Source organism: Xyrauchen texanus, chromosome 13, assembly GCF_025860055.1.
Source record: "Xyrauchen texanus isolate HMW12.3.18 chromosome 13, RBS_HiC_50CHRs, whole genome shotgun sequence".
NCBI classification, from domain to species: Eukaryota; Metazoa; Chordata; class Actinopteri; order Cypriniformes; family Catostomidae; genus Xyrauchen; species Xyrauchen texanus.
The window spans coordinates 44,090,723-44,106,200 of record NC_068288.1 but is presented as its reverse complement, the minus strand read 5'-3'; the positions used below and the strand labels follow the sequence as shown (position 1 = coordinate 44,106,200).

Sequence of the window (15,478 nt, the reverse complement as noted above, 5' to 3'; positions counted from 1 at the left end):
TTGTAGTCCTAAATTAGCATTATGCTAGTGACATGAATTTGTAATAAACATAGTAGCTTCAAAATTAACGTTTGAGGTACAACTGTGTGCATTTTATCTTCTGAAACAAAACCACGATGTCTTTTCAAGTAATTTTAAATAAATGCTTTATTTTACTCTTCAATTTATAACTGCCATTATAAAAACCCATAGCCTAGGACATTTTTGAGGGAACACGGCTCGAAAATGGCAGTTGATACAACAAATACTTTGTCAGCCAATATTACACACACACACACACACACACAGTTAATTCAATTAAAATGTTTAGTCAGTTGCCCTAGTAATAATAAAGGCATCGGAGAAGCCTATATATTAATTCCGCCTCTCCTAAGCTTTCTTTTTTTTTTTTTTTTACTAAAATCTTCAATTTTCTAGCCATTTGAATCATCTTCCCTTCTTTGAGTCACCTTTGGCTTGTCCACTCGGGTCTAAAAACATCATGTTTGATATCAGTTTGAACAGATTTATATTTAGATTTCTTACAGAAAACCCAGACAGTCACTTTATTTACAAAATTGTAAATATATTTCAAGAAATATGGTCCAAGGAGACCCATGCCATTTTATTGGTATTGCTATACATAGTTTTGATTATATTGTACAAACCCCTAACATCAAAGATATTCAATACATAACTGCAATGCACAATCAGTAACCAAGGCCACAATGAACTGTTAAAAAACAGGGGAAAGCTTTTGCCAATACCACTTAGATTATGGCATAAAATAACAAAAGTAACACACAATTTTCAACGTATGCATACGGCATCCATCGAAAGTCAAAGAGCAAACATAAAATTAATAATTATAATAATAATTATAAAAGGGAAAAACAAGAGCCTGTAAGTAAAAATACAATTGAGGAAACTGTCGTCATTGAAGTTACAACAAAAATGTACCCATATACATAACATTTCTGCTTTAAATGTGTACTCCGGATTTAGCAGTACCTTCAGAACTCTTACCTAAACTATGAATTGATGTTTGGACAAAAAAACTGTATCAGCGAGCACCATCTCATGTCTAGCGAACCATCCCATAAACATTTTGACACAAACCGTGCAGCCTTTACATTGCAAGGGATTGCAAAATAAAAAACACTGCATGACGCCATCAAAGACGTCACGCAGGAAAACGTAGAATCTGATCTGAATATTGGCAAAATTCAAGTTTTTAATTCACTATGGGGAAAATAAACGTTACATGTTCAGTAGTAACAATCCTCTCTAAGTTCAGCACTTCTTAAAATGGCATTTGACGTTAATGCAAAAAAAATCAGGCATAACCACACCGAACATGTGGTGCATGGTGAAGACTGAATTTTGACCCCAAATTTACATCCAAAGAACACAAATAAGAAGAATCAAAGAGTACCAAACCATACAAACAACAACACACACCTAAGAGAAAGGTGAAATTATTGACGTTCCCTTTTAGACTTTAACACCGGGAATAAAAATGAAATAAAAGATGGTTTATGAGAAATATATGAAAGCATGATGCACAGTACTGGACAGTTGTGGAAGTGAGAGGGGGAATCAATAAGTAAATGCAAACATTCTGTTAGAGGATTTAAAGCACTCTGGTGCAATATGACAAAAATGCAACATCCTCCATTTCAAAAGGCAAAAAAACGTATAGAATCTCGTATTCATGGGCATCAATTGTGAAGCATATTTTCTTTGTATCAGAATGACAACTGAACATGTCCACCTTTACATTTGATCTTTCCTTATTTATTGCATCTTGCGAAAGCTTCGCCGAACAGCCGAGTTAAATACTTTATGTTGTAGTTTAAAGAAATTGTTCATGTTACCCGTCCCTAGTGTTCGAAGTCAAGAGGTAGTCAAAAGGCACTTCAGAGTATCAATCAACTTAGCGTCCTTTGAAAAGCAGGCACTCCGCATTTGGGTCAACCTATCAAAATTCTTCGTACCAACAAAATGGTTTGACACTTGTTCTGTTGTTCAAATACATTATTTCTAAACTGAGAATTAACTGCAGAATGTATTCAGTAGATCTGTCCTTCGTTAACAAATTAACAACTCTTCCGCTAAACCTGGTCCTCTTTTGTAAAAGTGGTGAATCTCGTAAAAACTGTATAAAAAAATAAATTAAAAAAATGGCCGTATCATAGTTCACCAAACCATCTAAACAAAACGAAGAAATCATATTTTGCATAAAGAAAGACTCATTACCATAATGTGAAATATAGTGGTATATAACACATGGTCAAGTACGTATACATCATGGTGTTACTCGTTATACTGATGCTGGTGATTCATCGAAATTATTATAATAAATTTGTCCAGAAAGGTTTTTACTGTATTTCAGTAACGAAAACATGATTTTTGCATTATGGTAATAAGAATTATGTGGCAAAAGTTTGCTTAATCATCATGAAAATATCATATAAACTACCGGTCAAAAGTTTTGAAACACTTGATGAAATGTTTCTCATGATCTTAAAAATCATTTGATCTGATGGCATACAATTAAATGCTCGAAATTAGTTTTGTAGACAAAAATATATCCTTCAATACGGTTTAAAATACATCCCAGGGTGCAAATTCTAGGCAAAGGGGGGCTACTTTGAAGATGCTAAAATAACACAGTTTTGATTTATTTTGGATTTTGTTTAGTCACAACATAATTCCCTTAATGCTATTCCATAGTTTTGATGACTTACCTATTATTCTAACATATGAAAAAATAAGTGTTTCAAAACTTTCAACCTGTAGTGTGTATATATATATATATATATATATATATATATATAAAACATCAACATCATAATTATTGTTTTGTTTCGATTCTGAGGAGAAATATGACCCGGACATTACGTAGTAAAATTCACACTTGTACACCGCTGTAAGGTTCTGTATGTACCGGTCTGGTTATAAACCGCACACGTTGTCTTTCACAATTAAAAGACATTCTTCACCATCAACACATTCACATTCCCTCAATGGAGACTAAAAGTTTAAAGACGTTATAACAATCCGTAAATGCCAAAATAAAAAATGCCAGATTGACCCATTTTGTATTTAAAGGCATTTAAAAACAGATACAACATTGTTTTTTTTTGTTTTTGCTGTATATATATATTTAGTTATTTTTTTTACATTCTCAAAGACTCTGCACCGGGATCAGAGCAGAAGCAAAACTTTTGGTTTTTGTTACATTTTGGCATCTTCCTCCATGTGTTTGTCGGAGGGACTGTGCAAAGCATCTGTCAAAGTCTGCTGACAGAACTGCTCGTAGAGTCGCTAGTCCTTAATGAGCTTATAGACGTGATATTGTGCCCCGTGTTCGCTTGTCGACACTTCAAATACAAACGCTATACACAGTAGAGTCTCCTGGGTTTCTCTGTTGGTCACCACCTGTAATATGTTAAAAAGATTCAAAAGTAAACATGTTACTGAAGGCAGCATTTCCATTAAATCTTACATTTGGCCATCTTTAAAATTTTTAAAGGGATAGTTCACCCGAAAATGAAAATTCCCTAATCATTTACTCACCCTCATGACATCCCAGATGTGTATTTGAAGATTTGACTTAATTTCTTCTGCAGAACACAAATTAAGATTTTTAGAAGAATATTTCAGCTGTCTCTTACAATGCAAGTGAATGGTGACCAAACTTTTGAAGCTCCAAAAAGCAAATAAAGGCAGCCTAAAATGTATCCAGTGGTTAAATCCAAATCTTCAGAATGGATAGTTGTGAGAAAAATAACAATATTTAAGTCCTTTTTACTATAATCCTCCAAATGTGTCCAGCCCCAACCAGTAAGTGGCTAAATGTGAAAGTGAAAGTGGAGATTTATAGTAAAAAAGGACTTAAATATTGGTCTGTTTCTCACCCACACCTATCATAGTGCTACAGAAGTCATGGATTAAACCACTGGAGCAGTATGGATCTTTAATGCTGCCTTTGTGCTTTTTGGGGTGTCAAAGTTTTGATCAAGATTCACTTACATTGTATGGACCTACAGAGCTGAAATATTCTTCTAAAAAAACATCATTTCTGTTCTGCCAAAGAAAGGAAGTCACACACATCTGGGATGGCATGAGGATGAGCAAATTATGAATTTAGCAAATTCTGTATATCTTTTTGCCTACAAAAACATATAAATAACCATAGATATATATATAATATTTTGGCATATGCTATAATACTTTACAATAAGGTTGTTTTTGTTAACAGTTAATGCATTAGTATTAATAACATGAACCAACAATTAGTTTGTACATTTTAGTTCATATTTATAAATTAACATTAACCAAGATGAATAAATCTGGTAACAATTGCATTATGGGTTGCACTCAGTAGGGGCTAGCTAGTGTAGGAGCAAATCTTGGTGTAAAATATGAACAAATATTTCCTATAAATTAAAGAACAATGTTCATTTGAGGAGAAGTTTGTGAGTATTTTCCGGCTGGTCACGTGCGATCAACATAGTGGTCACAATGAGAATGTAAAAACCATGTCGTAGAACAAAACCAATTTTTCTGGGCCACTGATATGACTGCAGTGTTTATAACATTTGTCATTATCATTTATTCTATTTAATTAAAGTACAAAATTATGGACATTTACCTGTAAGATAGTGAAGTTTTCTAATACGCTGTTCATCATGTATTTCTCAGGCAGGTGCTTGAGTTTGTGGATGAAGTTGATCATATATTCACACATAGGGGAACGATGGATGCGATATAAACACTTCCCGCCCTCCACACGAGCATACTCAGTCTGTAAACCGAAAAAACAAACCAGCTTAGCCATTGAAAGGAGAGCACAAGTTCTGCATTGAAACTTCAGAGGCATTTGAAATTCTGCTTTAAAGATGAACCGTCGGAGAAAACACTCACCTCCACTTTTTCGACCACCTGCTTGCCGAAGGAGCAGACTTTGGTGGAGACGGTGATGGTCATGTTCTCTGAGCTGCTATATTGGCTGCTGACTCCATAGAAGGAGCCAGGTCCGTCCTGAATGCCGCCGTTATTAAGATCCGCCTGAGAGAGAGACAGAAATAATCTCAGTACGGTTGCTTAGAGATGCTACAACCAACTATTGAACGTTGTGCTTAAAAATTAATTGGGTTTAACAAGGAGTCAAACGCTTTCATTTGCCTGCGTGTACGCCATTTTTCGAAAAAGCTCTCCTTAACCGTAAGCTTTGGAAAACAATGACGTTAGAAAACTAAAAACTGAGGTTTTAAATTTGTTAGTGCAGACTAGAGGATGACCGATAGTGGATTTTCACCGATATTGATAAATAAGTTGGCCGATAACGAGGTTTTAGTCTTTCCTTAAGCCCAAAGTATACTTCGATTTTGAAGCAAACGCTAAGCGTCTGCATACAGTCGAACACGAGCCTGTCAAAGTATACTGCATTTGGGGCCTGGGTAGCTCAGCGAGTATTGACGATGACCTCCAACCCTGGAGTCGAGAGTTCAAATCCGGGGCGTGCTGAGTGACTTCTAAGCACCCAAATTGGCCCAGTTGGAAGGGAGGGTAGAATCACAAGGGTAACCTCCTCGTGGTCGCATTTGTGGTTCTCGCTCTCAATGGGGGCGTGTGGAGAGTTGTGCATGGATTGCGGAGAGTAGCATGAGCCTCCGCAGTGTCATGCAGCATGAGCCTCCACAGTGTCATGCACAATGAGCCACGTGATAACATGCGTGGATTGACGGTCTCACCCGGATTGAGGCGAGTAACCGCACCAACACGAGGACCTACCCTAGTAGTGGAAATTGGGCATTCCAAATGGGGAGAAAAGGGGAAACAATCGTAGCATGCGCGCTACAACTGTTGTTGTTTTTACCTTCGTCTCCAGTTATTTACTGGTGATTACATCATCTAGCGTTTCTTCATGACAGCAATGGCTCAAATGAAAGTATAGCCACCTTGTGGATCCACTAATTTGTGCAAATAATCACAGGTGCATGCGCATTCTGCGAGTTCAAACACATTATAAAAATTGGGCTGCGTGTTTTCTGTGCTCTAGTGCAACCACAAAAGATGAATCCATAAACACAGACTTTTAACTATAAACAGGCCCAAAATACACCAGGACACTAATTTTTTTAAATGTCTCTGCTTTCAGCTCACACAAACAAACAATAGAAACAAAAAACATATACTTACAATCATTTACAGTGATAGAATCAATATGAGCAAATGTTGTCAAATGGGCTAAAAAAATACTGAATGAGCGGTCATTAACCAACAGTAGATCACATTGATCAATAGATGATCATTGTCATTGTCTTCACGTGTTCTTTTTACAACATTTGACATAAATAATCATGAATTACTCCATAAACAGTGATGGTGGTCGAGTCTTAGCTCTGTTATAATCAGGTGTTAAATTGGGATTTTTGGAGGTGGGGGAACCCTAAAATCGGGTGAACATTTCCAATAAAAAAACTTTCAAGGACTTTTCAAGCTGATTTTAATTTGATTTCAAGGACTATGCTTGAGATGTCATTAAAACCAATTTTTATTTGTTAATTTGAAATAAAAATATTCATTCAGTTCATTTATTTTTATAAAACACCACTTATTACAAGTACAACATGTCTCAGTGAGCATCTTTAACTACATATTCTCAGCAATCTCTGTAGTGTGCTCCCTTAAAACGCACTTCGCTTTCCTACAAAAGTGAATAACTGGGTCTGTAAACAAAAGTCCAAATGACTCATGTGCTGCGTTTCATGTTTTCTAAAGTCGCTCAACAGATTCATGTGAGGAACTGACCCAAATTGCAAATGGGTCATTCTCAAAAAATTGTAACTTTCCAACGTACAAAATATTAAAATGTTTCATTCAGTTCAGTTTTTGCCTATAAACGCTGAGGGTAAACATTTAATAACCGGTTGACAGTTTTAATTCCTAAAAGGACAACTCAATAGTTGTTCTTTCTTTTATTTATTACTATTATTATTTAATTTTGTTTCACGATTGAAGCAAGTCAACACTATGTTGCACCACCACATTTTGAAGGTTCAATGGAGTACAACATCAAATACGTTTGTGTGAAAATATTAGTTCAAATGTGAATTAATAACTTTTTAACATGCTGGGGAAAATAACTGTATGCATATTTAAGCAGCCTCTGAACTTTGACCTTAAACACTAATTTCCATAACTTTTTGTATTTTAAGAAAAGGTTAAAACATAAAAAAAGGTTTTAACATTGATAACACCAATGCCATGAAATGAAGGAACAAACATTCTTTTTAAATAATTTAAATAATTAATAATAACTTTGTTTTGCTTTTTTGTACACTTTTTCAGACTTACGACTAATGCTAATTAAAAAAGTACAAAATAAATAACTTTGCATGTCATACAAGTGGTGTACCAGATGGTCATTATGGCCAAACAGTAACATTTTTGTTCTATCAGACAGAGAATATTTCCCCATGTGCACTTGCAAATTGTAGTCTGGCTTTTTTTTAATGGTGGTTTTGAAGCAGTAGCTTCTTCCTTGCTGAGCAGCCTTTCAGGTTATGTCGATATAGGACTCATTTTACTGTGGATATTTGTCATGCCACGGACCAAATTACTGAGATAATTTTTTTTCCCCATTCTGATGGTTGATGTGAACATTAACTAAAGCTGCTGACCCATATCTGCATTATTTTATGCACTGCTGCCACACGATTGGCTGATTAGATAATTGCATGGATGATTGTTGGTGCCAGACAGGGCTGGTTTGAGTATTTCTGGGATTTTCACACACAACAGTCTCTAGAATTTACTCTGAATGGTGCCCAAAACAAAAAAAACATCCCGTGAGCGACAGTTCTGTGGATGAAAACGCCTTGTTGATGAGAGAGGTCAACAGAGAATGGCCAGACTGGTTCAAACTGACAAAGTCTACAGTAACTCCGATAACCGCTCTGTACAATTGTGTTGAGAAGAATAACATGTCTGAATGCTATTCTGGGATGCTTGTTGGCGCAGTTTTGGCGGCACGAGGGGACCAACACAATATTAGGCAGGTGGTATTAATGTTGTGGCTGACATTGTATGTGTGTATATATATATATCTCTCTGATGTAGACGCACGCACCCAGAACTTGACCAGGAAGAAAGAGTTTTGAGGGCCTTTCTCATACAGATCCTTGAGTCCTCCCTTCTTCTCAGGAAACTTGTCGTAAATCTGTCTGATGTCCACAGCCTCCAGGAGCGGATCGCTGTAGGACGGGTTCGTCTGGCCAATATGAACAAACAGATGCTTGCTGTACTGTAAAAGAAAATGTTTGCGATATTGTTATTAAAAGTTAATTTCATTTAATAGCAGTTTTTACTTTGTACAAATTTAAGGTGACTCCAGCCAGGTCTCCTAAGCAACCAAATTGGCCCGGTTGCTAGGGAGGGCAGAGTCACATGGGGTAACCACCTCGTGGTCGCTATAATGTGGTTCTCGCTCTCGGTGGGGCGCGTGGTGAGTTGTGCGTGGATGCCGCGGAGGACAGCGTGAAGACTTCATATGCGCTATGTCTCCGCGGTAACGTGCTCAACAAGCCATGTGATGTGTGAATTTACTGTGTCAGACGTGGAGGCAACTGAGATTCATCCTCCACCACCCAGATTGAGGCGAGTCACTAGGCTACCACGAGGACTTGGAGAGCATTGGGAATTGGGTATTCCAAATTGGTGAGAAAAAATACAAAGAGGTACAAGATTGTGTACTTAACTTCTTTAATGAGGACATTAACTACTATCCCAAGAAGCTTTGCGGATGACAATCAAATAAAAAACGATGGAAAAACATAAAATTATTGATTTAAAAGTTGCTCATTATAAATAGAGAATCAATAATTTTGAAGTATATTGCAAAATATTCAGATCTATACAAATATATAAGTAGATTGAGAGTGTAGGGAGATCGCCTTGGCGGTAGCTGCAGAGCTTTTTTAGAGCGGTTTGTTGGCCTCGATTCTCTGATTGGTGGGTTTTCCCTCTCAGGATCATGGGTAGTGTACAGTAGTTCTACACCAGGAATTATCAGTTCTTCACCGCTATTAAACACAATTTAAAAAGAAAATATACGAAGTTGAAATAACACAGACTGATGGCTTCAACAGAAGCACATATCCTCGATTAACAACCTTTAAAGGTTTCAAAGTTATCATTAGTAATAAATTCCCATATGGAAAATATTTATGTAATTTTGTATTCCGGAACCAGACTGTTGCACTCCACTTTCGATTTTAAATTTCCATGTCTATAGTGTGTAATGTCTCCAAATTGTCACTCACTTGCATTGTAGTCAATCTACAATGATTCGAATAGGACCGTTCTAGTTTTGTCACACAAGGTTGCTTGCTTGCAGAGGAGATTGGATGTTACATCATTAACAGTATTGTGTCAGCAACAATTCCAAATTCGCTTTTGCGTTGCAGGTGACGCTTCTCCAGTACTCATTTCCGTTGACCATTAAAAACAACACAAATCAGTCGGTCTCTAGTCTGTACTCACAGATTCCTGATCTTGTGGGACCTCCATGAAGGCAGAGTACTCCAGAAGACGCAGTTTGGAGGAGGCAATGGTGCGATCCTGCCACACGGGCACTGCGGTGGCAGCCGGGGGGAGGGGAGGCGCCAGAGGCTCATATGCTGGATGAGGACGAACACAAGGGGGCGCTAGTGAGACATCCGAGGAAATAGAAGAAATGGGGAAGAAAGTAGAGATTGCACAGTATGTACAGCCATCTATTTTATTATGTTTGTTTGTTTTTTTAACAACTTGCTAGCGTCTATGGCTATTTTGATGGTGAAATTGGGTTAAAATAAAAGTAAAAGCAACTTAAAAAACAATATATGATGTTTACATAGTTTACATTTTGTAATAAATCTCCAAAGCTGATTCTGTACTAACCTTTTCAAGGGTTCACCTATTAAAAAATAGTATGTTAAACAGTACGCTATATGAAATGATTGTCATGCTAAATTATTGTCACATTGCTTGAGGGATGGCCACATTGGAAATAAATATTTATTTCATTATTATTGTAATAATAGCTAACACTAACCCAATTTCTTGCATCATCAAGGAGATGTTGATAATACTTCCGTTTTCAGTGTAATGACTGGACAAAAGTGCAAGTTGAGCAAAAGCCTAAATTCTGTGTGCAGTATAGAGGTCTTCATGGGTCCAAAAATGTGTGCCCGAACCTAAAGAGACCCGGAAATGTGCTATCCGGAACAGACCCCAGACCCATCTATTATTTGAAATCTTGACCCGGACCCGTGCAGAACCGAGAAATGCCGTAAATGTACTACCCGGAACCAACTCGGGCTAGTCTATTATTTGAAATCTGGACCCGGACGGGACGCACAGACCTGACTGAACCCGATCAGCACAGGTCCCACAACTAATTTCTATTAACAAGTTAATTTACAAGTTGTGAAAGTAAAACTTTGTGTCTTACCTAATGTAACGTTAGTATCCATCGCTCCTGTACCGGACTGTGACATACAATCCATCCTCCTTGCCAAAAAAGTTGGTATAATAACATCCATGTTGTTCCTCTCTTGCTGATTGAAAGAGCTTGTATAATCCACTCATTATTTCAGCTTCAAAAGTCCAATTGCGGTCACGGTGGCGAATGACAAACGCGACTTTGCAGCTTTTTTGTATCTCGCATAATATAATAACTTCCACTGTTTCCCTATTTGAACTATTATAACAATTGCTCGTTCAGTGCCACGGCCGCTGACATTAGCATCCCTAATTTGCTGTAATCTGTTCTCTCCGAGACGTGTCTGACCATAGATTTCAGATATACAAAGCGAACAAACTCCAACCACAATATCTCAAAAATTGCGGCGACGCAAATAATGCACTTCTGTTTACGTCATCTGTCAAACACCGATATGGCGGATTAAGTCCCGCCTTCTAAATAAAAGAGCCAATCGTCAATTAGTAAAGTTATTGCATCACTGCAGATGTAAAACAAACCCGGCAACCGTAGTACAAGATTGGGACCCGACTGACCGTTTAAAATATGGACCCGGACGAGTCCTATGGTGGACCCGTGAAGACCTCTAGTACAGTATACATTGTATAAAAGTAGTATGTCATTCCGCACTGATCTTTACTGTAGGATACTTACATGATAAAGGGGGCTGAACAGGTCCCGACAGGTTTTGGTAAGGGGCAAATGGCTTGATGCTGCAAAAGTGTTCAGGATTTGTTAGAAACAACTGTAACCCTGTCACGCTTTAAAAAAAAATGTTAAGTAAAAAGTTACTCACTCCTGAGAGGGTCCAGGTTGACCTGGAATGGGGGTCGGCCAGAACTGAAAAACAGAGGAGGGAATGAAACAGTTAAATGACATCTATGACCTACTTTACACCTGGTATTAAGGTGTTTCAGGTGATCTGATCACATCCAGGTCTAAACGGGGTTTAAAACGTTTTGTGATCGGATCACAAAAACCATAAACGAAGTGGTCAAAAAGCATGTGACCACATTGCATTTGAGGTGTAACCCTAATCCATCCTGATGCATCCCAGACAGCAGTGAAGCACCATCCCTCACCTGTCAATCAACCGCTGCGTTACAACAAGAGTTTAAACTTTGTCGGTTATGAGCGGCTTTAAAAGGAAATAACCATCCGATCAGAAGATTTAAAAAAGCGGATACATATACAAGCAGCACTTCACAGATCTTCCTAAGTGTGTTTGATATTAACATGCAGTGATACAGAAGCACACACATTTGAAGCTCAAGCACCCCACTAAAATAACTGCGAATTCTGCTCTAAATGTTGCGTTTGTTCCTAGATTATATGTTAGATGGGATCTGACTGTGTGGAAATCTCACCCGTGCACTAGGGGGGTAAGGGGACTGCGGCAGAGGTGGAAGAGGCGGAGTCTTCATGAGACGGGGAGACACGATCTGAGCCGAGGAGAGCGCCGCCATGTTCTGGAGAGCCTTGTCTTTGGACGCTTGATCCTGAGGAGAGGGGGGAGACACAGGTGAGAAGAATATTCCAGAATCACATACAGTACACAGACAAAGCAAAGCAACAAATAGTGTTAATGACAGAGCGCAGACTGTTCTAATAATGCAAAGCAGCCGACTGGTTATGATGAAGCAAAAGATCCAAGCAGAGGAAGTGAAAATGCTTTTAAAAAAGGAAATCAGAGAGCATCCAGTGGATCGAAGAGAATTATGTAGTCATTCTGATATGCAGTGATTATTTTGTTTGATGTTAAGCAAAAACAAGCTCTTGAAACTAAATTGGAAAATGTGCCATGCACGCATCTCTGGTATTCCATTTTCATGAAAAAAGGAAAAAGCCAAAGCAGCAAAAGAATCCAACTGATACCAATGATTTAATAGCGAACATCTCAATAATAGTAAACCTCAGTAGCAAAAACAGCGTAAGAGTCCAATTTGATTAATGCCCGTGAATCGGTTCAAACTGTTCGCTTCAACAATTTGTACCATCACTCAACCATGATAACATTAGTCACATTTGGCATTTACAGTATATGTCAATGTTGTGGTTTATTACAATGTATAACGTCAGTGCATATAAATGAAAATGATACAAAAATAAATAAATCATGAATGATTAGTGATTAATGATTTCTTGAATAAACATTTGGAATCTACTTGAGCTACAAAAGCGGTTTGTCTGAAATGATGTTTCCTCTGATTGAAAAAGGAAACGAAACCGAAGACAATTCAGAACAAATACGTAAATACATAAATATCCAGATGTAGTATATTGAATAGTCAAAAGTTTGAAAATATATACAATCATGTATGTTCATAATTAGGGCTGTCAATCAATTCAAAATTGTAATCAAATTACATGATATGCCAATTAATTACAATTAATCACACATATAAACGCCCTTAAATAACAATGATTCAAAATAGAATGTTTTCAAACATTCAAATAATTATAAGTAATTCAGATAATTAGAATGAATTACATTATTGTGGCAGACGAGTAAAGCATTGATAAGACGACACAAAAAGTCTTTCCATAAATAAAAAAAAATAAAAAAAACTGACTATTTTTAAGATTTACGCATTCAAATTTCATAAAATCAATCAGATTGATGTGCTGTTTAGTTAAATTAAATAAAACAAAAACAACATTTTGTTAAAGATTTAAATGTGATGGAATTTTGTTATGAAAATGTTAATGTATACAAATAAACAGTATATTGCCTTCTACACTCAAATTATAATTTTAAGATTTACACAATTGAACAGAAGCCTAACAATGGCCTACAGTCCACAGCAATCCATTTTTATGATTGCATTCGTCAATCTGTCCAAAATAGATTCATAATGAGGGCTTTTCAAAGATGCATCAGACAGACGCTTTTGGAGCATCTCCCTTTGGTTGTGTCACATCATAAACCGCAGTTTTAGGTTTCGGTTACAATAAAAGTCATTTGAAACTAAAAAAAAAGACATCTTGAGATGCAAACATTCAAAACTGTGCTCCATCCAGCTGTGTTTGAACGCAAGAATACATTCTCATCTTGTCCTGTCGCTAGTGTCTGTACAACTGCACGTTGCCTTTTCAGCTGCCGTTTCGCTTACTGCCCCCTGCTGAAAACAGATGGCACTTCAAGCAGGTAGTAGGAATATTCCTTATTATGGTCCGGGGACACGATTAATTGCACATTTTTTATATAATTTATTGCACTGAATTAACACTATAAATCGACAGCCGTAGTTATAATTTTATACTAATAAAATATGTTTAAATAATCATAAACCTATAATCACCAATTCCTAATACAGGACACAGACATTCTAACAAAAACCTTTTATCTTCATCCAAAAACATCCAAAATGTCCAATTTATCTTTAAGTACACCAGCCGAGCAGGCCAGACATTTAATGAAAACATTTCCAAGTTCCTTCTTAAAGAATTTGACATTACCCACATAAAAAACACCCCAGAAATATTAAAAATGACATTCCAGTTTTCACAGAGTATTCACAGAGTATGTAACATCCATCGGACCTCCTCCGAGACCAACACACCCTGGCATATTATTGACATAAGAATTATAAGCAATTTATGCACACCGCAGGGCAAGAAAAAGAGGGATTTATAATGGAAGTGCTGGCAAAAAAAAAAAAGCTGAACCTTTGCAGGACAGCCAAGCAAAGCAAAGCGAAAATAAACTGTAAACAAAAAGTTGCATAATACAAATCCACACTTACCAAGTTCATGGCCTGAATCAAAAGAAAGAGAGACCATTAGTGCAATATAGTGAACTGCATAATATCTTATAACTGACATACATGTTTTTTGGATGTATGTAAAACAATTCTAGTCTGTAAAATTCTATAATACTGTATATGAGCATATTATTGAACTGTGTTCAGGCCTTAAGGTGGTACTTAAGTGTGGAAACGTTTTTAAAAGTAAAATTATTTTGGTCTTTTTGGGCAAAAATTGCCATAGTCATATAAACAAGTACTCTGCAGTGTTTAATGATGTACCCAAAAGTAGAGTAATAGGCTAATAGGTTTATGAAAATCATGTGCACATTCTAGAGTGCATTTTAAGCAGTGTCTTGTACTCAAAGTATACACCGGCAGGGGGCGCAATACACTACCATTTAAAATGCAACAAGGTTAAACGTTTCACCTGGATTTCTGAAAGGAGGGATGGCAAAGGCAGACTTTATATTAATGAGGAAAGTGTTACATGGTTAGTTAGGCTTGGGTTATTGTTTCTCAGACCAATCAGGTAGCACTTATTCGTCCAATCAGGTATGTCTTCATGAATATTAATGATTCTTCCTCTATGCATCCTACTTTTCAGAAAGAATGTGATGGCTGGCCATTATTGTAAATGTTTGTCCAGAAAGTATGTTTGACTAAAATAATCCAATATTTTTCCCAAATTTGCACTTTTAAATCTAGATTTAAAATCACTTTATACACAATTAAATGGTAAAAACAAAAAGTCTCAGTAGTGATATACTGATATATTGTCCAGGCTTTTTAATTGGATTATATTTGGCTGTTTTAAAACGATTCGTGTCCAAGTGGCATCTCTACTTCTTACCAGTTCCAAAATCCAAAAATAAATGTTACAGAAAATTAAAATAAATGTCATAAATTTAAGAAAATATTCTTAAAATGTAGAATGCAACAATTTTGAGTAGATATTGATTGCCATCATTAAACTGTTATATGCGTATGGATGTTTCAACAACTTTGGGCACTTTTCTGTCACGTCGATTGATTTGAATTAAAACAAAAGGCCCATTCACAGATGCAGCAACTTCCAGTGAAAAAGCGACCCGATCACAATCATTTTCAATGAGTGCTGGCGAGTTCTAGCAACAGCGAGTTCTGGGAACTATGTGGCCATGTCCAGCGACTTCAGAAATTTAAGTTAATACAAAAAGAAGCGACTTTTGGCAGT

General features: G+C 36.8%; 1 protein-coding gene across 6 annotated transcripts in view; it reads right to left on the bottom strand.

Moving 5' to 3' along the window:
- Nucleotides 1-156: 156 nt before the first annotated feature.
- tead3b (TEA domain family member 3 b) overlaps nt 157-15,478 on the bottom strand; it is a 55,158-nt gene continuing 39,836 nt past the window's right edge. For 2 of the 6 annotated variants that reach the window (XM_052141624.1, XM_052141625.1), the window contains exons 6-14: nt 14,263-14,274; nt 11,884-12,015; nt 11,313-11,356; nt 11,171-11,229; nt 9,535-9,698; nt 8,123-8,296; nt 4,912-5,055; nt 4,640-4,792; nt 157-3,423 (exon numbers count right to left, since the gene is read on the bottom strand). In XM_052141624.1, the coding sequence (XP_051997584.1) occupies nt 3,310-3,423; nt 4,640-4,792; nt 4,912-5,055; nt 8,123-8,296; nt 9,535-9,698; nt 11,171-11,229; nt 11,313-11,356; nt 11,884-12,015; nt 14,263-14,274 (996 nt within the window). In that variant the 3' untranslated portion in view covers nt 157-3,309. The remainder of the gene's footprint in view (nt 3,424-4,639; nt 4,793-4,911; nt 5,056-8,122; nt 8,297-9,534; nt 9,699-11,170; nt 11,230-11,312; nt 11,357-11,883; nt 12,016-14,262; nt 14,275-15,478) is intronic. The other 4 variants (XM_052141626.1, XM_052141627.1, XM_052141628.1 and 1 more) reach the window with 3 other exon arrangements.